Source organism: Nipponia nippon, unplaced genomic scaffold (genome assembly GCF_047370975.1).
Source record: "Nipponia nippon isolate SJK-2023a ecotype South Korea unplaced genomic scaffold, ASM4737097v1 scaffold_1, whole genome shotgun sequence".
NCBI classification, from domain to species: domain Eukaryota; kingdom Metazoa; phylum Chordata; class Aves; order Pelecaniformes; family Threskiornithidae; genus Nipponia; species Nipponia nippon.
The window spans coordinates 7,667,198-7,689,321 of record NW_028262290.1 but is presented as its reverse complement, the minus strand read 5'-3'; the positions used below and the strand labels follow the sequence as shown (position 1 = coordinate 7,689,321).

At 39.9% G+C, this 22,124-nt stretch overlaps 1 protein-coding gene across 5 annotated transcripts in view; it reads left to right on the top strand.

The window, feature by feature from the left end:
- Window positions 1–5,065, top strand: part of KHDRBS3 (KH RNA binding domain containing, signal transduction associated 3) — a 113,837-nt gene extending 108,772 nt beyond the window's left edge. For 2 of the 5 annotated variants that reach the window (XM_087744267.1, XM_087744192.1), the window contains exon 10: window positions 348–1,044. In XM_087744267.1, coding sequence (XP_087600393.1) covers window positions 348–439 — 92 coding nt within the window. In that variant the 3' untranslated portion in view covers window positions 440–1,044. Of the gene's footprint in view, window positions 1–347; window positions 1,045–1,862; window positions 1,920–4,311 lie in introns of those variants that run through there. The other 3 variants (XR_015701369.1, XM_087744081.1, XM_009477168.2) reach the window with 3 other exon arrangements.
- The last annotated feature ends 17,059 nt before the right edge of the window (window positions 5,066–22,124 follow it).

The following is a 22,124-nucleotide window of genomic DNA, read 5'->3' as shown; positions in this document are numbered from 1 at the left end:
TTCATATCCTCCATTCATTTAATCCTAGCATAACTATTTGTAGGTCTGCTACTATAACTGGCATTTCTGTATTTTCAACAAGCAGGTCCAGCTGAATGCCAGAGCCCTAAATAGAGGCCATTAGCCTGTCACACTCCCTGCTGTTATGTGCTGAAAAAGCATTGTAGGGTAGCTCATATAGATGTGTTGTACCCAGATTTTATGGTTCAAGTATTAGACTTCGCTTTGTACGTCTTGGTTTCAGTAAATAAAATATCACAATCTAATTCTCAATTAAATAAGGAAAAAATAAGTACAGCATCTGAGAACATTGGAAGAGGTCTAACTAATATTTTCCCTTCTTGTAGGGCAAGAAGAATGGACCAACTCAAGACACAAGGCACCTTCTGCAAGGACAACAAAAGGAGTCTACAGAGACCAGCCATATGCCAGATACTGATTGTACTGTCTGATGTTGTGAAATATCCAATCTCCACCAGTCCTGTATACTGTTCAAAGTAATTTTTTCTATGAACAATCCCTTTTTATTAAATCAAAGCGCTTAAAAATCTGAATGGATGGACTGAACTTAAAATATTTTGTTGAAAGAACAACCTGGACATAAAGATATGTAAAACAAGGAACTTTGTTATTTCCAAACTGTATTTGAAAAAATAGGTGATCAAAAAAAATAACCTTTGATTAACTAGTGTTAAACAAAAAATAGGTTTACTAAATATGTTAGTCCATTCTTTTAACATAAGCGTAACCTTTTATTTTAAAGGTTTTCAACAATTTAGTTTTTAGTTTTTATTTTCAGCCATTTGCTAGTTTTTCTCTTTGCAAACATGCGTAAAAAGGGAAGCAAATTACAAATGCAAATAATGTGGTATTTTGTAACTCAAGTCTTGAAATGTTCTGTAGTGTTAAGCAAAGTTTTACCCTTGCTTGATACTAAATAAACTTTTGAAAGAAAATCAGTGTGTGTGAGATTAATTTTATGCTTTATCTTATAATAAAACTTCATAAATAGTAGTAAACAGGGAGAAATACGTTTAACAGTGATCAGCATAAAAGGCTCATATTAAACATTGCGCAACTTCTTTAAAAAAATGGTATAAACCTAAATGTATATATATATATATTCACAGTAGATAAATGCTGTTTAAAGTATCCAAATGGTATGGATCTGCTTGAGTGCCACATTAAATCAAAATATTTTTGTTAAAAATGGTTTAAAATAGCTAATGAATTTTCTGAAAAAGATGTGACTAGTTTTCATCTTGTTGAGCATTTTTTCACTAGTGCAACTTTGGAATTTTTATGAGAATTTTGGTACGTTAATGACCACCTCGCTCCGTGCTGGAAGCAATAAACACAAAGCTTTTAAAGACTTTCTGACTTGACTAATTGAGGTCGCTTTCGTCAGAGACAGAGGATGTGTAACCCTTAAAACGGTCTTCATTTGCAAAGGTAAATAAATCAAACAAGATTTTAATCTCAATTTATCTTAATATAACCAATAAAAACAGGGAGGCTACAACTTAGAAAGTTTCATTTTAGAATGTAGGAAAGACTTTAAGGACACCTAAATTCTCATTTTAAAACGTTTAATTTGTGTTAGTAATCTAAAAAGCCTTAGTTTAGCTAGTTAAATTTGGACAAACTATTCCCTATTAAACAACTGTAAAACCTCATAACCAATAGTTTGTAATATATTATTTTTCCATAAATTCTAGTAACTTAAACATTACAAATGTTATCTAAAGCTTTTTGTTAATCATTAAGTTTCTATTAATTATAGTTTGATTTACATTGTTTTCTTTAGTTTTTATTTGAAAGTCTTTGAAATTTAGTAAAAATATCTTTCTCTCTCTTGTCAGGAAACTCACCTCCTTGGACAGCCAAGAGAACAAAAACCTTAATCTTCTGATGCTTTGGTAGGTATCTTTATTCATCTGTGAAATTATTAGAGAAATAATGGAGCTTTTGATCAGGTCCTTAAATGTTTATACACAAGGCTTTAATTTATGTAATGATTACAGGTACTGAGCTGGAGGCCAGCGAAAATCATTGGCTATGTTCAGTTCCGGTGGGAAAAGTCATAGTTTTAAACTATAATTAAACAGAACATTAAACTCTCCCAGTGTGTGGACACTGTCCTCTGGCTGTTTGTTTATTGAAAGGTGTATGTAGCTTTGACATTTCAACCAGTTAAGTATTTCATTGGACAGAGGAAGGTGAAAGAAAATGAATGTAATTTTATTATGCTATTAGTGCTCAAATGGGAACTTAAAACTCTAGTCTGGTCAGCAAACACTTCTAAAATGTTTTTCCAAAGCTGAAGAAAGTATTTTGTAGAACGATTTTCTATGTCAAGCATTTCTGCACAAGGAGCAGACTGATTTTTGGCACAAAAGTAGGTGAACAAGTCCATTGAGAAACATTAGCTGAATAATAGCTAGCTCTACTGTTTCTGGTAAACTCAATATATTAAGTAAGAAATAACTTTTTAAGCTCAGATTGTGTATATTTCAAATAGAACAATTTTTTTCTTTATTTTCTACTTGGAATGGTAATTCTTCCTGCTAACCTCATGATCTCAGTGCCTTTAGTTGATGTGACTTAGATAAATAGAGCTCTATACTTTGTAATATTGCATATGTTGCTCTGCCTCTGTATACCACAGTAAATTTGAGACTCCTGTCACAGGCTAAAGGAACTTTTTGTACATACAAAATGGCTTTAGAACAATTTTGAGAGTATTTTGAAGATTTAAAGCAAAGGACCCTTTTAAGGTTAGGAGAGCTTGGAGAAGATTTCTGCCCTCTGGGGCTCAAAGGGCAAAGATTTGATACCAGCTGCTAGAACTGCTATGGCAAAACTGAGTATCTAAATATCTTTAAAAAAAATTTATAATGGAATTGGCTAAATGTCTATTTCTGTTCACATCTTAAATCACATAATATGATGAGTTACATAAGTCATAAGAAGTTTTCATTTGCGAATATGAAGTTTAACAATAACCATATACGATGAAACTTGATGGGTTGAAACTAAAATATCTAGTAGCAGGAATGGCTAGTAGATGAATAAGTGAATCGGAAGTGAATTCATCCTCCTGTAATATTTATCCAACTCTTTTTTTTAATGCCATCTTTCCTTACTGCCTCCTGTATGGAGGATGAATGTGTCAGCATACATTTGTGCCACTTTTCTGCTACTCTGCCCTGAAGTCCTATAAACCCTTAAATTGTTCCAGGTTCCCTTCTGGCGGGGGGGAAAAACTGTGTCACTGTCAAATCATGCAGAGGCTGTTTGGGTGTGCCATAGTGTGACAGATGTCATATGACTGGATGTTGCAGGTCACATGAGTAAATTAAAAGAAAATTCCCCTCCTGACCCATCGAATGGTCAGAAGTGATTTTCGGTTGTGTGCCAGATATGCTTGTGACAGAAGATGAAGTAGTCAGTGGCCATATGGTGCTCCAATTAAGTAGCTGTGGCCCACCTTGACAGAAAAGTTAACCATTTTAGTCCAATTTTATTCTTTTAATGAGCTGCAAGATTTAAATTGGATACATCTAAGAAAAAAGTCTGCATATATTAAGCATAATAGTGGTATGAATTTTAAATCCATTGTCGTCTTTCTTCCAATGCCCCACATTGATACACCTTATTTCTCCCAAAAAAATGTGTTCTCATACCTCTTAAAGTTGTATCAATTCTCACGTCCTATACATGTGTGTGCAATAAGCTACATCAGTTCAAACAGCTGGTATTAGATATTCTTGGAAACTGCGTATTCACAGTACAAAACTTCTCTTGACAGTTCCTGAAATAACATGCACTAGCATTGTGTTCTGCTATTGCATTTCTGTTTTGGTTTTGTTTTTTTCTTTGCAGTAATTTATGCAAAGAAATCCATTAGATTTTGGAGAGGGAAATATAATCTAAAAAGATCCCTATGTTTAAAAAAAAAAAAAATCAATGTAGAAGGCAGCCTTTCTTTCATTGTGACAAACTAGCCTAGGAGTGTTTATGCATTCTAGTAGGATTTTGTGTTCTGACACTGGTCAATTCCTGTGTGTTACTGGTCGAACAAGTAATGTTAATGATTATAATTAACCATATCATTAATTTGCCTTTATTGAACCTTTTTATTACATTTGCACTGAATTTCAATTATAGCAATGGTTTCCATAAATCTACACGCATTTATTATATGCATAATTGCCTGATCCCATTGCTTATAATCTGACAGTCTTCAGAGAATTCATAGTTGCTAGTCTCGGCATGTATACAAATAAATTATATTTTGCTCTTTTTCAGGAACTTCTGCCATGTTAATTACGGACTGCTTAGAGCATTGTACTTATCCGTGTGCCTAGACAACAATGAGAAAGGCTATGGAGTACGAAAACCCTGTTCTGTATTTCTTGTATTAAAGCCTTAAAGTGTATAATATTATACACTTTTTAAAATAATTGTATATTTAAACTCTTAATTGTTTAGTGATGCAACAATGTTTTACTTGGAGCTCAATAAAGAATTTTCATCTAAGTTCCTGTTACAAAGCAATAATGCAGCCTCATGTTCCTTTTAGTCATTCTTTTTAGCCTTATGCAGCAAGTGTAAGAGAGTGTGTGAAGTTTCATGACTAGAATCTAAATGTTTTTGGAAATAGCTTGTCTAATATATGAACAACATGGATAAGTAAAAATCAAGATTGGTGTTTTATGCTGAAGCTTTTCTTAATAGCTAACTGTAAACAGGTCTACTTAAAACAAGACTCTTGGGTAGAACTGATACTCCAACTTCCATTTCCTTCAGAAACCTGTATAACACGAAGGTGTTTTAATCCCTGTCAATTATACTATGCTGCTTATTCTCTTTCACTTGGTGTTTGATGCATAGAAATGTTTTCTCTAATATAGAGTCACAGGTTTTCTAGTAGTAGTCTTGGATGAGGCTTTTACACCTTGATAAATCTTGTAGCTAACAGTCAGGTTTCCTCAGTGCTTTCTCTGTTTTATATTAATTGTGATTGTGATAATTTGTAACAAATAAAATTCTGATAATTTAATTTCTTGTGGTCTTTTTCCTAAATACTGCTTGCAAAGTATGAGTGTCCCATTCCTCAGTTATGTTTCTGTCAGATGCACTTTTCTTCACTGAATCTCAAATTCATCCAAAGAAAAGCATAGTTTGGGTCTGTCTCATTTATTTTATTTTGAAAATAAGCAATATCACTCAATAGCTTCCCACCAAATGCCTCCTCTTCAACATGTATTCATAACTTCTAGTACTGTATACTGACTATTGAAGAATGGCTTTGAAATTTTATGGGGATGTGGAAAAAATTAAGATTTCCTGTTAACCCTGGCACTGATTAAAGTATCTTGAGTAAGATATAACTTTTAATAGAAGAAAAAAAAACTTGACAGTGTAAAATTCTGTATTTTTAACCTTCAAATATTTAAGGTGATTTTATCAGTTACTCTCACAATCTGGAAAGATTTTCCTTGCCATTATCTCTCACTGTGCTACAACTGCATTTCTGTAATGTTTTCTGCAGCAAGCAATAGTGGTTATTTAAATAAGTAAAAGCAAAATCCAAAAACCTTTGAATAAGTGCAAGAGATGCATAGTAATGGATTCCCTTCAGACTGACAGGCAGGAACCTCTGATGTGGAACAGCACCTACCATTTTAAATGCTAGCCAAGTATGAAAATTGTATATAGATACTGTGGGGGGAATTTAGATAAGCAGAATGCAATTTTGCTTGCTGTAATTTGGACCGGACATCAGGATTACCAACACAATCGCATTTGAGGAGTGGTGTGAACTATTTAATGAGTGAAGTATCAAGCCTTCCACTCTGGAGTCATGAACAACAGAGCTGCTTAGTGTCAATGCTAAAATATTTTGCTAGGGTGACTTGTTTTAATATGTAACTATCAAAGCTATCTAGCAAATCTGGTAATTTTTCTGAGATCTTGTCTGATTACTGAGTGGCCTAACACAGGAACTGTTAGGGTCCAGTCAAAGTGGGTTGACTGCAGACTATCCAGCTGTTTGTCTTGCAAGTACTTTGCTTGATTTCACTAAAGACTTAAGGACTGGCTGCTTCTGTGCTTTGAAGCCTGGACTTCATTTCTGCTGGTTTTTATTATCACTAGGTAGGGATTTATGTATTTGTGTGATTGTGTTCTGAATGAAATCTGGGTATCATTGGAATAGTTTTGTCACTCACTTCAAGACACCACGTATATATGTGCATCCTGCCTGTGCTGTCATTGATGACTTCAGCCTACAGTGTGGGACAGTCCTGATGCTCTGTTCTGTGATACCAGTTCTACATGACATTGCCTTAGTTAAAGGTTTTGAGCAAGGATATGAGCCTGCTGCTTCAAATGCATTGTCCAGTCTACATCACAGTCTTTCCAATAGTGTTTATCTTAATGTGGCGATGTTCCAATGTTTAGGTACATAATAAATGTGTGAAATAATATTCTATGACTGTATTAGAACAAACCTTGAGGTCACGTCTTTCTAAATGATGTTGCAGAGCGTACTTTTCAAGTTGGAACTTCTCATCCTTCTGGACAAAGGAACTGAAAATAATTTAAAGATCAAAATGCGAAGTTAAACCTGAAAAATATATATATAAAGATTGCTGGTAAATAGGATCAAATGTGCCCTTGAGTGGTTTTGATTCCATTTCCCCACACTTCATAGTCGTCTTTTTACTAATTTAGCATTATAGTTGGATTTTTGTAGCATGTTCACAATTGTGTGCTAAAAGGCCCAACTTACAGTAGAATCTCCAGGTTACCAATGGCCAAGAACGTCAGTACTGTTGCAGCTGAGTAAATGCACACCAAGAATCAGAATATCTTTAAGTTTATGAAAAAGATTAATTGGATGAAGAGGCTGAGAATTATTTTCACAAGCTCAGCAATTTTGTCCAAGACAGCTGCATTTGTTTAATGGGAAGAAAACCCCCTTTGGTAATGGAAATTATTGAAGGTATTTAGTGTTAAAGCACATATTGCTAAGATGATAAATGTTTGTGCAGCCTCTTCAATGAGATACTTCAATGAGTTTGCGGTGCATTGACCCTTGTCTTCAGGCAGGCTTTCTCTACGATTGCAAGTCAAGAGAACATCGCTGGCACACTTGGATTTTAAAAAATGCTTAGAAACTGTAGCCGAGGGCAGAGATAAAGCTGCTTTGCTGTGTAGTTCTTTTTTATGTTCCTCATTGGGAAAGTATTAAGAAAGTATGAGAAGTCGACATACCTAAAAAGAGCAAATTAGGGAACGGGTTTAATGGAAATGCTCACTTTTCAGTCAAAGATGTACTTAAATTATAAAATTAAAATAATTTAGATTTAATAAAGGCATATGACAAAAGTTCTTAGGATTCTTTATATCCAGTAATCAAAACAACTCATACTTTTTCAAGATAGAAAGCTACTGAGCTAGAATTCCTGACTAAACAAGGTTCTGCTCGTATTACCGTGAGAGAAAACAAATGTAAATCAGTCCTTGGAGTTGAGTTTCTGCCTTTGCAAAGCTAAACACTTACCCAGTTCTTTATGCCTAGAACCATTTGGTATAGCGGAGCTTAAATGATCTTATCTTTATATTCTTACTGATATTTAGAATCAAGAAGGAAAGTTTTCACCTGAAGTGAAATACTGGCCCCTTTGTGAAGATAAAGGGAAATTTTTTTTACTGACCTCCATAGACTTTTTTGTGTTGTAGTTGGTGGTTTTTTTTTTTGTTTCCTCCCTCTTATGCAAAACCTAGTGAAATTCTCCAAATTCTTACTCAAGCAGGAACCTATGAACTCATTCATTGTCTTCTACAGCAAAAGAGTAAGTGGTGACTTGCTATTGCTGTTGATCTGTTTGGGAAAGATCCTGATGCCCTAAACATCACATGAAGATGAAACACTTTTTATTCATTTGATAAATTGTCTTCTTTCTTCATTCTTCTATAAAGAGTTGGGGTTTCTTAATGTGGAGACAACTGTTTCTTGTGTGTTTCTTAGTGAGACAAAATATGCATACTCCATCTCACAGAATACACTACTCTTATTAAGGATATATTAAAAAAGAAGGAAAATACGTTTGTCTCTAATTCTTCTGATAATGCAATTACCTGCTCAAAAATCCATGGATGAAGATGCTCTTTCTTCAGATAGTAACAGACTGCTACAGCTTTACACTGCTGAACGTACATTCACGGACTTTGGGCTTTTACTAAATCATTTTGCAATGTTCATAACACAATATAAATACTTATTAGTTTAAAAATTCAGTAGACCATTCAGGATAGTTAATTACAGGCTTGAAAGCAAATGAGAAGACCAAGTATAATCTATGGTGAATGCTGCCTACATGCATATTGGAAGTCATCTAATGATGATGATCAGAATTATCCACATGTGAAAATTAACCTTATTCTATTTAGTATAAATTTCACTTTTTTTTACAGCACTTGAGGTTCTAACTTGAAATCGTTTGAATAGAAAATTCCCTTAGATATTTAAAATATTCCAGTAATGATTTTCTCATACAGCATATTAATAAGAAAAGCGCGTGTGGCTTTTTCATTATTCACTTGAAGACTGTATTATTGTTACATCAGAAACAGAGTCCCCCTAAGATTGACAGACTTAAGGAAATATAAGTCAAGAAAGCAGAGACGATCCTCAGGCAGTTACTCCTCTTGAAAGAGCTGCGGGATAAACGCATGAGGAATTGTGATAAAGTTTTGTGGTATGTTTTACAATGGCGATCATGAATCACATTTACTTTTTTATTACACTCATTACAGATTTGAAAAAATGAAAATGGAAAAAATAATAGAAGCATATGACACAAAAGGAAACTGGATGGGGGGCAGGGAAGATAGGTTGTTAAAAAGCAATCTAAATACTAAAAGACATTTTGGATTTCAAATTCTGGAACGGTGGGGGAAAGCCTCCATATTCCAGAGGGTATCTTCCCTGAGCTAGCCTGGGAAGCCATGCAATAGCTGCTAATCTTTAAAATATCATTCTTTTGGCATAGACTATTCTAACAATTAGTCCGTGGAGTTCACTCTTAATTAGATGTATTTAATGTTAGGAAGTTGAAGCGATGCATCCTAGGTCAGAGGGGTAAGAGAAACACAGGCCACAGGCACGTTCTATGATAACTACCTTTTTTTTTCCTACCTGTATCTAGCTAGTCTGGCATTAGAATCCCTCACATTATGAATAACTTCATTAATTTTTGGTGATATCCTTCAAAGGATAATTTTTGTAAATGCCACAATCAATACCCCTTTGAGAGGTCACTTTGTGTACTCCTGAATAATATTTATATGCATATGTACATAATTTAACGTATTTGGTGAGGGCTCTTCAGAAGAATAATTCAAAGGACAGAAGATGATATCTTGCTGTGAGAGACTTAAAAAGCTTGATTATGGTTTATAATTGCTTGCACAGGGAGAAAATAACAAGTACTAAATGACTCTTATCTAGTAGTGAAAAAAAGTAAGAACTAATGCTGGGTGTAAAAGCCCTGCAGTTTTAAATGAAAAATCAGGCTCCAATGAGAGTGATTAACTACAGCAGTAAGCTACGTACAGAAGAATGGGCTTTTGTTGATTTTCCTACATAGCAGACTAGATTAGAATCATAAAATCATTAAGGTTGGAAAAGACCCTTAAGATCATCAAGTCCAGCCATTAACCTAGCACTGACAAGTCCACCACTAAACCATGTCCCTAAGCACCACACCTACCCTTCTTTTAAACACCTCCAGGGATAGGGACTCAACCACTACCCTGGGCAGCCTGTTCCAGTGCCTGACTACCCTCTTGGTGAAGAAGTTTTTCCTAATACCCAACCTAAACTTCCCCTGGCACAGATTGAGGCCATTTCCTCTCATCCTATTGCTTGTTACTAGGGAAAAGAGACCAACCCCCACCTCTCTACAACCTCCTTTGAGGTAGCTGTAGAGAGCAATAAGGTCTCGCCTCAGCCTCCTCTTCTCCAGGCTAAACAACCCCAGTTCCCTCAGCCGCTCCTCATAAGACTTGTGCTCTAGACCCTTCACCAGCTTCGTTGCCCTCCTCTGGACACGCTCCAGCACCTCGATGTCCTTCTTGTAGTGAGGGGCCCAAAACTGAACACAGTACTCAAGGTGCGGCCTCACCAGTGCCGAGTACAGGGGCACTATCACCTCCCTGGTCCTGCTGGCCATGCTATTTCTGATGCAAGCCAGGATGCCATTGGCCCTCTTGGCCACCTGAGCACACTGCTGGCTCATGTTCAGGCAGCTGTCAACCAACACTCCCAGGTCTTTTTCTGCCAGGCAGCTCTCCAGCCACTCCTCCCCCAGCCTGTAGCGTTGCATGGGGTTGTTGTGACCCAAGTGCAGGACCCGGCACTTAGCCTTGTTGAATCTCACACAGTTGGCCCTGGCCCAACGATCCAGCCTGTCCAGGTCCCTCTGTAGGGCCTTCCTACCCTCCAGCAGATCGACACTTCTATCCAACTTGGTGTCATCTGCAAACCTAGTGAGGGTGCACTCAATCCCCTCATCCAGATCATCAATGAAGATGTTGAACAGGACCGGCCCCAGTACTGAGCCCTGGGGAACACCACTTGTGACCGGACGCCAACTGGATTTGACTCCATTCACCACCACTCTCTGGGCTCGGCCGTCCAGCCAGTTTTTAACCCAGCGTAGAGTGCACTTATCCAAGCTGTGAGCAGCCAGCTTCTCCAGGAGAATGCTGTGGGAGACACTGTCAAAGGCCTTACTAAAGTCCAAGTACACAACATCCACAGCCTTCCCCTCATCCACCAAGCGGGTCACCTTGTCATAGAAGGACACCAGGTTAATGAAACAGGATCTCCTTTTCATAAACCCATGCTCACTGAGCCTGATCCCTCGGTTGTCCCGCACGTGCCATATGATGGCACTCAAGATGATCTGTTCCATGACCTTTCCCTGCACCGAGGTCAGGCTGACAGGCCTGTAGTTCCCCGGATCCTCCTTCCAACCCTTCTTGTAGAGGGGCGTCACATTCGCTAACTTCCAGTCATCTGGGACCTCCCCGGTTGACCAGGACTGCTGATAAATGATGGAGAGTGGCTTGGCAAGCTCCTCTGCCAGCTCCCTCAGTAGACTGAATGATTTAATAACCGTGTCTGAACTTGAAAGTTGTGGATCCATGATTGTTGTATAATAATTATTACCATCACAAGAAAGTGCTGTTTTTTTCTGATTTGCAGGCTAATAGAGTAATCTATGAAGATTAAGATGATCAAAATACCTTTGATTAACAAGGATGAATTCTCCATGTCTGTATATATATTATATGTATGTTATGCATGTCTTGCTACCTTTACAAACAGTGAAAGCAATGGTAAGTTGATATTTACTGATACTAACACAACTCTTGTTCCTCATGCAAGCAACATTTAAAAATCCCGTATATTGCTGTGGTTAACTTGCAAATTATGCTTTTTGAAAAACAGCATCTACTTATTAAGTTAACAGAAGTCTCTAAATTTTGTTAAAGAAAAAAAACAGGCTGGATTTTTCAGTTCTGATTTATGTATCTACAAGTCAGATGACAAACTCTTGACTGGTTGCCCAGGCTCCCCTTATAGTCAACCAAGGGAAACAAGCTCAAAGGATAACTCATCTTTTTGACACAGAAGTACATTGAGATCAGGTGACTCACCCTCTGAAAGCTCCTGGCTCTTCCCCCTCAACTCATGTGGGTGATTAAACTTACTTGGATGTTTAAACCTTAGATGTCTGAAGTGAAGCGTGGTGAATCCCACTCATATTTCTGTTCCAAATCCAGCTTTGTTGATACCTTGAAAACAGCAGCAATTGATGGGGTCTGGAATAAATAGATACTTGGAGAAAACCACTGAAGACAGCTCTCATAGTAATGTGTGTGGAAGATGTGGTTTGCTATTCTAAATAGGTAGGAGAGGGTGAGAGGATGTGTATGTAACCATGTTGCTTACCTGCTGTCTGTCTGTCCTTCTCTCCGTCCTTCCTTCAGCAAAAGTTTTATGCTGTTTGTTGCAAGCAGAAAAGAAAGGCAGACTGTCTTTTGATTGCTTCTGCTCCGTACGTTTCTGTGACATAGCCTTTTTAGCATATGTATTTATCAGGATGTTTTCATACTTAGTGTTTGTTTCCAGAGCCTTCTGTTAAACATGGCTACATGTTTTTGTTTGTAAGCATCTTAAATCTAAGGATTAACTAGAATATTGGCTGAGAGGACTTGTACAAGAGGGAATTTATGGTTGTGTTGCAAATGTTAGTTGCTGCTTAAAGGAAAGATTTAAATGAGATTGGCTGAAGGAAAGTCTAGAGACTAGAAAATGAAGTTGAGTTTCTATGCATAAAAACTTAGAACAATAGGAAGAAAAAGATTTCCTATTTCAGTCTAGTGTCTAAAATATTAGTATCCAGCCCCTACTAATAACCATTAGATGCTACACAGAAGGAAAATAAAAACCTGCAGTGTATTTATCCGGTTATCCAGAGCTGTTTAAATAAGATTAGCTCTCCTTTGGAATATCTGCAGGAAATCTTTTAACTAGGAAACAGAAAATATGCAGCGTTTCTGCTAATGGAAATGTAAGACTTCATAATTCTGTGGATCTTAATGTTTAAGGAATTCACTAACTTTCAAACACTGTCGTGTTAAGGAAGAGGTGATGCATGTAGATTGTTTTGCACTATACAGAAGAAGAGCCAAAACAAGCCTGAAAGTTATCATTGGTGCGATATTCCTCAGAAACTCAAATTTTCCCAGAAAAACATTGGTTCGCAGTAAAACATGTATTGGTAACAGAGTTACTATTTAATTTTAAAATAAATTCTTTCAAAACTTTTTTTTAGAAGATGTATATTTTTAAAGCATGACTTTCTCTCAGGACATGCCTAGTGTTGCTAGGCCACTCAAAAGACAAGAGAAAATCAATTGGGAGGGAAAACAACAACAACAACAAAAAGTAGAGACAAGAATACTAGGACTATGACACAGAACTCTCAAACTGTAGTTCCCTGTATTAACATAGTCCTGGGCAACCTGCTCTAGGTGGCCCTGCTTGAGCAGGGTGGGGTGGATAAGATGACCTCAAGAGGTGCCTTCCAACCTCAACCATTCTGTGATTGTGTAACATAGTAATGCCACTGTGATGGAGGTCTACCTGAATAGAAGCCCTGTCCTGCAATGTATTAACTGTGTCCCCGTCACCCTTCCTCCTTGCCCGCAACTAGTCTCTACAGGGGTACATATGGTGCACTCCATCCTACTGCCCAGTATTGGCTCCAGTGTAGATCCCTGAGGCATGCTGCGAGGAACTGGCTGCCACCAAAACATCAAACCAGTGACCACAACCCTTGCAGTCCAGCTGTCCAATTATTTTTTTCAATATAGTCTAGTTTTCCAGTCACCTTGGAGTCCATCCAACCACTCTTTGTATCTCCAGAATGACTGCAAGTTTTCCGCTCTTGTCAAAGTACATGATGTTGACCGCTCTGTCCAAGTCTACCATGCCAGTCACCACAGAAGGCAACCAGGTTAGTCAGGCATGATTTGCCCTTGGTAAATTCATGTTGGCTGTTCCTAGTTACCTTCTTGTCCTTCACATGCATGGAAAGGTGCTTCTGGGTGGATTTGCTCCATAACCTTCTCAGAAACCAAGATTAGGCCAACCAGCCTGTAGTTCCCCAGATCCTCATGCTTGATGATGGACATGATATCAGGAATCAAGAACATTATTCTTTTGCTTTATATTTGATTTTATATATGCCGGGGGAAAAAAAAAAGTGGGATCAATCTTCCCCAAAATTTTTGTGTATTCTTCATTACCTATTACTAGGACTAGCTACTAGTTGAGAGGAACCTAAAACTAGAGAGGTCCTTCCTCCTTTCCCTCCCATAAAAATGCATGAAGGGGATGTTAAAAATATACTACATGCTTTCTTGTTGTTACTTTTTCTTCTCAAGTCAGTCATGGTAAAAAAGAGATGTTTACACGTCTTTTTTTCTCCCTTAGCCAACAGGCCTGGAACCATTACAACAGTTTTGTTCAGTGCGGTCTTGAAGGATGCTGTAAGAACCTATGAGCTTTTCAAAGGTACTTAAAGTGTCAGGGAGTGTAAACCCCTCCACTTCATAGCAAAGCTTATGTGTTTCAGGTATTTTGGACCCACATAATGATCTTAAGTCTGGACTGTGGTTGTTCTAGGTTCCTTTATAGACAGCTGTGACAGAAAGACATGGAAGAAAGGGAGAGACAGGCATGCCAGGTATGATTTGGCTAGCCTGAGGAACATGAAAGCACTCTTCTGCTATGCTAGAAGCCTCATTTGGTTACCTGAGGTTAACTGACACCTCCTTATTGACCCACATGAACGGTTTTTGAAATAATTGCAGTTGTTAATATAGTAACAGAATTTAGTAATGAATAAACACACTAAAGATTAAGTCTGTGCTCCCTCCACTGTCTTCTCTCTTATGGAAACACAGACTATAAGTGAGCTCATTATAAATAAGTTCCTGATGATCAGCATATGTTAGCAGGAAAGAGTTGACTTCCTTATGCTACCCCCCCACCAGACCCATTATTGTCATTCACTGACGATACCCTGTTCTGCTAATTCAAGTGGAGGATTGTGTAAGTGGGAATGCTGTTAATCAGATAGTGCTTGAGAAACAGTGCTACTTATTAATCATCCCTGCAGATCTTTTGTTCTATTACAGGTACATCTAGAGAGCAGGCAACATTTTCAATTATATGCAGGCACTTATTTTTCAAAGAGTTTCTTAGTATTAAAAAAAAAAAACACCACAAAAATCTAGTGAACGGAAATTTGTTATTTACTTTCTTTTGAGCACCTGCAGCATTTCACATCTAGTGGGCAGAACACAACACCACATTAGTTCTGTGAATGTATTGTTCCTACTAGCTCTGTGTAACAGGCTTTGAAATTTAAAAAGCCTCAGCTGTATTTTAGGACAGGCCTCCTGATTCATCTATATCTTTCAAAAGAACAATAGTCAGAATTTTAAGTACCTGGTCATAATATATTATAGTTTGATTAGGATGGAGCAAGCCTCAAAAGATTTACAGCTTTGATTTAGACAGCTACTCGCCCAAGTAAAAGTCGCCAGTCTTGAAGCAAATAGAGTTCAAAGTTTTGCCATTAGGGTCATATTTGCAAATCAGGGCTGCTATATTTATCCAAAAAGAGCAGATCTCTTAAGCTCATGGGTTGAGATGAAGATGGGGAGATCACTGTGGTGGGTAGACCTTGGCTGGCCACCAGGTGCCCACCAAGCCACTCTATCAATCCCCCTCTTCAACTGGACAGGGGGAGAAAATACAATGAAAGGCTCGTGGGTTGAGATGAGGACATGAAGATCACTCAGCAATTGCCATTACAGGCAAAAGAGACTCAACTTGGGGAAATTAATTTAATTTATTGATAATCAAAATCAGAGTAGGATAATGAGAAAGAAGAACAAATCTAAAAACACCTTCCCCACACCCGTCCCTTCTTCCTGGGCTCAACTTCATTCCCGACTTCTCTACCTCCTTCCCGCAAGCAGCACAGGGGGACAGGGAATGGGGGTTGTGGTCTGTTCATCACATGTCGTCTTTGCTGCTCCTTCGTCCTCACTCTCTTCCTCTGTTCTAGTGTGGGGTACGACCCATGGGAGACAGTCCTTCTCTGAAGGAAGCAGTGACCCTGTGAACATCCACCTGCTCTGGCATGGGGTCCTCCACGGGCTGCAGGGGAATCTCTGCTCTGGCGCCTGGAGCATCTCGTCCCCTTCCTTCTTCACTGACCTTGGTATCTGCAGGGCTGTTTCTCTCTCATTTTCTCACTCTTCCCTCCCAGCTGCTGCACAGCAGTTTTTTCCCCCTTCTTAAACATATTATCACAGATGCGCTACCACTGTCGCTGATGGGCTCAGACTTGGCCAGTGGCAGGTCTGTCTTGGAGCCGGCTGGCATTGTCTCTATTGGACATAGGGGAAGCTTCTAGCAGCTTCTCACAGAAGCCACGCCTGCAGCCTTCCTTCTGCTACCAAAACCTTGCCATGTAAACACAATACAATCACTCATCAATTATCATCACAGACAGAATGGACTTGACTTGAAGGAGATGAATTTAATTTATAGCCAATTAAAATAGATCTATGGGTGAGGGAAAAGGCAAATGAAAACACCACCTTCCTTCCACCCTCTTTCCCCTAGGCCCACCTTCACCCCTTCACTCCCGACGCCTCTCCCCTGAGGGGTGCAGGGGTGGGGATGGGGGTTGCGGTCAGTCCATCCCAGCCCCTCTCGCCCACTCCTCCCTCCTCACACCTCTCCCTGCTCCAGCGAGGGCCCTTCCCCAGGCTGCAGGCCTTCAGGGACAACCTGCTCCCGCCTGGGCTCTCCACGGCCGCAGCTCCTGCAGGAAAGATCCCCCTGCTGCGGCCTGGGGCCCTCCCCGGGCTGCAGGCTGGGGCTCTGCTCCAGCGGGGGCTCTCCAGGGCTGCAGGGGATCCCTGCTGGGGGCCTGCAGCCCCTCCTGCCCTCCTCCTCCTGCGGCCTTGGGCTGCCTCTGCTGCTGCTCCCTCCTTGGCTTCGTCCTCCTCTGCCTGGGCCGCCTTTGGCCCTTTCAGGGCAACCTGTTTTCCCCCCGGCAGCCCCAGCTTGGCTGAGGGTCTCAGCTGTGTCCTGCGGTGGGGCCTTTGGAGCCGGCTGGGACCGGCTGGGACCGGCTGTGTCTGGCACAGGGCAGCCCCAGCCTCTCCTCACAGAGGCCGCCCTGCAGCCCCACTGCCATTGCCTGGGCATGGACACCCTGTGTCATCATCTTAAACATATTTATAGTAGTCTCTATCTTTTGTTATCACTTTTCCAGTGATTTTCATTTTGTAACCTACAGTAGATAAGGTCTGTCAATTTCCAACATGGGAGAAAGAGTCAGGAGCAGAAGTCCCACGGCCTTCAGTGTAACCTTCTCCTGCTGGCCCTGTGAGTGCCCTGCCTGAGGGACCATCTATTATTTCTCAGTCCTCTGCAATAACTCTCTGAAATTATTTCTGATCACGAGTTCTTTTTACTTACCAGCATGCTGTGCTCCAGGATCAATACTGTATTGTTACGGTACCACTATGTTCATGCATAACACTATGCTGCAATAATATCTTGGGGATTAAATAAACTAAAAAAATGTAAGGTGTATTGACCTCTAGATGAGGTTTGTTTGGATAGGTCTCCCGCTTCCATCTCAGGTACCGATGTCTGATCAAGATATCTAGGTATTACTTACCACGCAGAGCTAGAGATGGCTAGTTTGAATGCCTCAGTACTGAGGCTGCCAGACCTTGGGTCCATACACAGCAGATGAGATGAGCAGATCTGACTCCCACGATGTTGCGATGGTGGTGGTGTTGTTGGTATAGATCAAGCCTCCAGTGGAACTCAAAAGCATCCTGTTTAACTGTGTCTAAATCGTTCACTTACTTACAGCCTAAATTTTGCATATGAAGGCCACTACTTGTTCTCCTGAAGAAGCCCGTTAGTGGCAGGGTGGCATACTCCTGCCATCCAAGCAGGTCAAGCAAAGGCTAGCTGTGCAAAACAGGCATCTCTGATGACTTAAAACCTATGGAAGGTAGTAACAGATCACCAGCCTCCTGCTGTAAGCAGCTATTTGTGAGCCTCACAGGAACTGCTTCAGTATTCCTTCTTTGCATGCCTTTTACATTTACCAATGCTTTAATTAGGTGTAGCAAAACTCCTTTATGTGCAAACCCATCACCACCTTGTAAGCCTCTAGCAAAGCTGGTTATTTGTCTTTTAGGTTTCCAGCAATTGCATTAATTTTTCACCTTGCACTTCCCCCTTTGAGAAGCAAGTGAACCATATTGCTAAGCCTTCTAACGTTCATCCAGAGCCAGGTATTTATGATCTCAGTTCAGGTCCCCATTGACTCCGTGGGTTGCACAGCTTTTGATTCATATTTGGATTGCTGCCTTTCCTGGTTTCTTTTTATTTTTGTTTTCATTTTTTTTCCTTCCCCTTTCTGGAAGCAGACCAAGTTATTAGCACCAGCAAACTCAGTCTGTAACCAAATGTTGCTCCTCAATGAAAATGTATCTGCCGTTATGAGACCAGAACAGCACTCTCAGCAGCAGTATCAGAGCAAAGGGCCCTGTAAGGTGGTGGTTGCCAGGCTTCAAATAAGATATCAAACTTCAAGCTTCGCCACAGAGGGGTGTTTAAAGGCCCTGTGGTATAGGAAGCCTAATTCCCATCTCTGTCCCAATAATCTGAATGGGTAATGACTGCACAGTTTGTCTAGCTAAGTTCCTGATGCCACTGTGCTTTCACGTGCAATTTTTCCTTTCCTGTCAAGTTCCTGTGTGGCATCGCTATGTGGTGTTACACAGCTGCTTCTCTCTACCCCAGAGATAGCTGCATTTCAGCAGAAGACAAAGCAATTGCTGTTCTTCAAGCATGTGAAATTCCCTGGGAGTAAAGAGCTCCTAATCTTCTGGTTTATTTGACTTTAAAATCTTTTTCAGACCTGTGCAGATTTAAGAGCCATGATTTGGATATTGGTAGGGATGTGTCCTTAAATTATTATATCCCTGCAGAGGACTAGTTCTTTTCACCTCCCTCCACCCAGAAAAATAATTTAGTGATCTCTTCTAGAAGAGACAGACTTTCAGGCTTACTAAAACAGACTAAATGTTTGCAATTAAATTTCAGTGTACTGGAGGTCATTTGTATTTGAAATTGAAAAAAAACAGCCTTAAGATTCTACCAGATGTGCTCTTATTGCCTGTTCTTGGGATGAGTTATATTTAATTTGAGTTTGTGTTTATTCCTGCTGTAGTTTTTCAGCTGACTTCCACAGTTTATATTAGAAGATCTGACCTAAGTGTTTTGGTAAAATTAGATAATAAGCAAGCAATCTATGATGCAAATGAGGTGTTAAAAAACCACTCAAAACACAACCAAACACCAAATATCTATTTTCTTAAGAAGAAAGATGCACCATCTTGACAACTTTACATAACACAGAATGAGGACAATGAAGAAGTGACCTTGATGCAGATAATTCATTCCAGATTAGCCATGTGTGGCAGGCAACTTTGCTTCTTCCTGTCGCAGAAAAAAATTGAGTCAGGAGCTGTTTCTGTTTTTTAGTATTATCCAAGCCAACTTAGAAAATTCGCCTCCAAAACACAAGGATGCTAATTTCCCAGACCCTTGGGATCAGTCTTTGTGTACATGCAGCTCACTGGAAAAAAACTCTTCACACAAAGGCTCTCTGTGCATATGAGATTCTCTTTCCTGCTCTGTAATCTCCATAGCCCCCTTCATCTTGGCAGCTTTCCTTTTTAAAAGTAAGGACTGCTGCAGGCAGGGGTTGGAAGTATCTCCCTAATGTGGAATAGGTATCTGACATGAGAGAAGGATTGTGTCTCATGAACAGAACAAGAGATGGTCATCACTGGCTTGGAGGATGAGGTGGAGCGCTTCCAGTGGACATCAAGTAATGAATCCAAATGAAGCATAGACATTTAAATAGGTTAATTTAAGTAGGTTAATTGAAAGTCATTAAATTTTATATGAGATCCTTTGATTCAGAGTTGAACAAGCCATAAGAAGTGGTGAAAGAAGGCATGAGTTTCTAATGTGCAGGTGTCTAACAAAGTTTCTTTTGGTTCTGGTTTGCAATGGTTGATTTCACAAACCTCAGTTTCATATCTGGAAATTGGCTACTAAAAGTCAATGAGATGAATGATGCCTGGTTTGGACACTGAGCGGCACTGGGGGTGAGAGTATTTTAGCTAGGAATATTTAACAGATCTTCCAGTGACAACCAAAGCCCATTGCTTTTAACCCTCAGCCCACTTCTATTATATTTCACACTTATCATGTTAAGTATGTTGCTATGGGACTTGCTATTTAATGTGTATTTCTGCAGTGTATTCACCTATGTGTAGAGAGGTATGTCCTGACTTTATGTTCTTTGGTCTGAAAAGTTTAAATGGTCATTCTAACTCTCATTTGAACCAACTGTAATTGCAGTTTGCTCATTAGTAACTGTAAAAGCAAACACTGGAGGCAAGGGTCACACCAAGCAAAGTGGTTCTGTGGATACAAACCAGTGGAGCGCAGTAGAAGATCTACATCTGATGGTTTTTTTCTTCATTTTCTGTGTATGTAATTGAGAGAAAAAAGTCCTTCTGACCTTTATAGGTGATAATCTGACATGTTAAGTTCTACTGCAAGAGTGCACCCTCAGTAAGTTTGCAGATGACACCAAGTTGGCCAGGAGTGTCGATCTGCTGGAGGGTAGAAAGGCCCTACAGGGGGACCTGGACAAGCTGGATCGATGGGCTGAGGCCAATTGTGTGAGGCTGAACAAGGCAAAGTCCCAGGTTCTGCACTTGGGTCACAACAACCCCATGCAATTCTACAGGCTAGGGGATGAGTGGCTGGAGAGCTGCCTGGCTGAAAAGGACCTGGGAGTGTTGGTCGACAGGCAGCTGAATATGAGCCAGCAGTGTGCTCAGGTGGCCAAGAAGGCAAATGGCATGCTGGCTTGCATCAGAAATAGTGTGGCCAGCAGGACCAGGGAGGTGATAGTGCCCCTGTACTCGGTACTGGTGAGGCCACATCTCAAATACTGTGTTCAGTTTTGGGCCCCTCACTACGAGAAGGACATCGAGGTGCTGGAGCGTATCCAAAGAAGGGCAATGAAGCTGGTGAAGAGTCTAGAGCACAAGTCTTAAAAGGAGCGGCTGAGGGAACTGAGGTTGTTTAGTTTGGAGAAGAGGAGGCTGAGGGGAGACCTTCTCACTCTTTACAACTACCTGAAAGGAGGTTGTAGAGAGGTGGGGGTCGGTCTCTTCTCCCAAGTAACAAGTGATAGAACAAGAGGAAATGGCCTCAAGCTGTGCCAGGGGAAGTTTAGGTTGGGGTATTAGGAAAAACTTCTTCACCGAAAGGGTAGTCAGGCACTGGAACAGGCTGCCCAGGGTAGTGGTTGAGTCCCCATCCCTGGAGGTATTTAAAAGATGGATAGACGTGGTGCTTGAGGACATGGTTTAGTGGTGGACTTGGCAGCTCTAGGTTAATGGCTGGACTTGATGATCCTAAAGGTCTTGTCCAACCTAAATGATTCTATGATTCTATAATTCTTAACTGTTAGCTAAACTACTGTGTTATGAATGCATTGAAGGCAGCACAAGAAATCCCATTCCTGCTACTAGTGCCCATAGCCATTCATCAGAGGAGGCTCATATGTCATTTCCCCTTCAAAAAAAGCAAATCCAACAATTCTTTCCAAAGCTGGATAAAAGGATCTCAAACCTTGTTTAAAAGGCCCTCCTTTTCCTTGTGTAAGCATTGTGTCAGCTCTTAGCAGTACTATTTTTACGAAATCATCACTGATTTTAAGGTTGAATTTTGCAGTCTCCAACTTTCAGTTCTTGTTATGCCAGTGTTAACAATGTCAAAATAAAGTTTAAGGTGTTTGCATGCAAGCCTATGAAATGAATTAGCCCAGATCTGTTACCAGGTGTTTTCATTTTGCACTAGAAAAGCATAGGTGATGTGAATGTTGCATTGTTTGACTAGTAGATACTCATCTAGAAGGTGGCACAGTGATATCTTTCCTAAAATTGCGTAGCATGTCACTTCACAAGTGCCAGAACTGACACAGCAGAGAAAGCTTTTCAAATGGAGTAAGGCTAGCAGAATCTGACCCTAACAGCACAAGCACTACAGGGAGAATAGCTATGAGGAGAATAAACTGTAGTGATAATACAGATGAAGGCTTTAGGGGGGAAAAAAAGCAAACAAAAAAAGAAAAAAAAACATCAAAACCCAAAGGGTTATTCAGATAAAAAGGTGTCCTGGTATTTAAAATTCTCTTCATTGTTCATTAGCTAGCATGTTCACAGAGCTGTCTGTGCAGACGAATGGATATACTGTGCTCCATCACAGAGAACAGCACGGGGGAAGAGGGAGCAGCTTCACTAGTCTAGTGGGACTGAGAGCTGTGCTTAGCAAA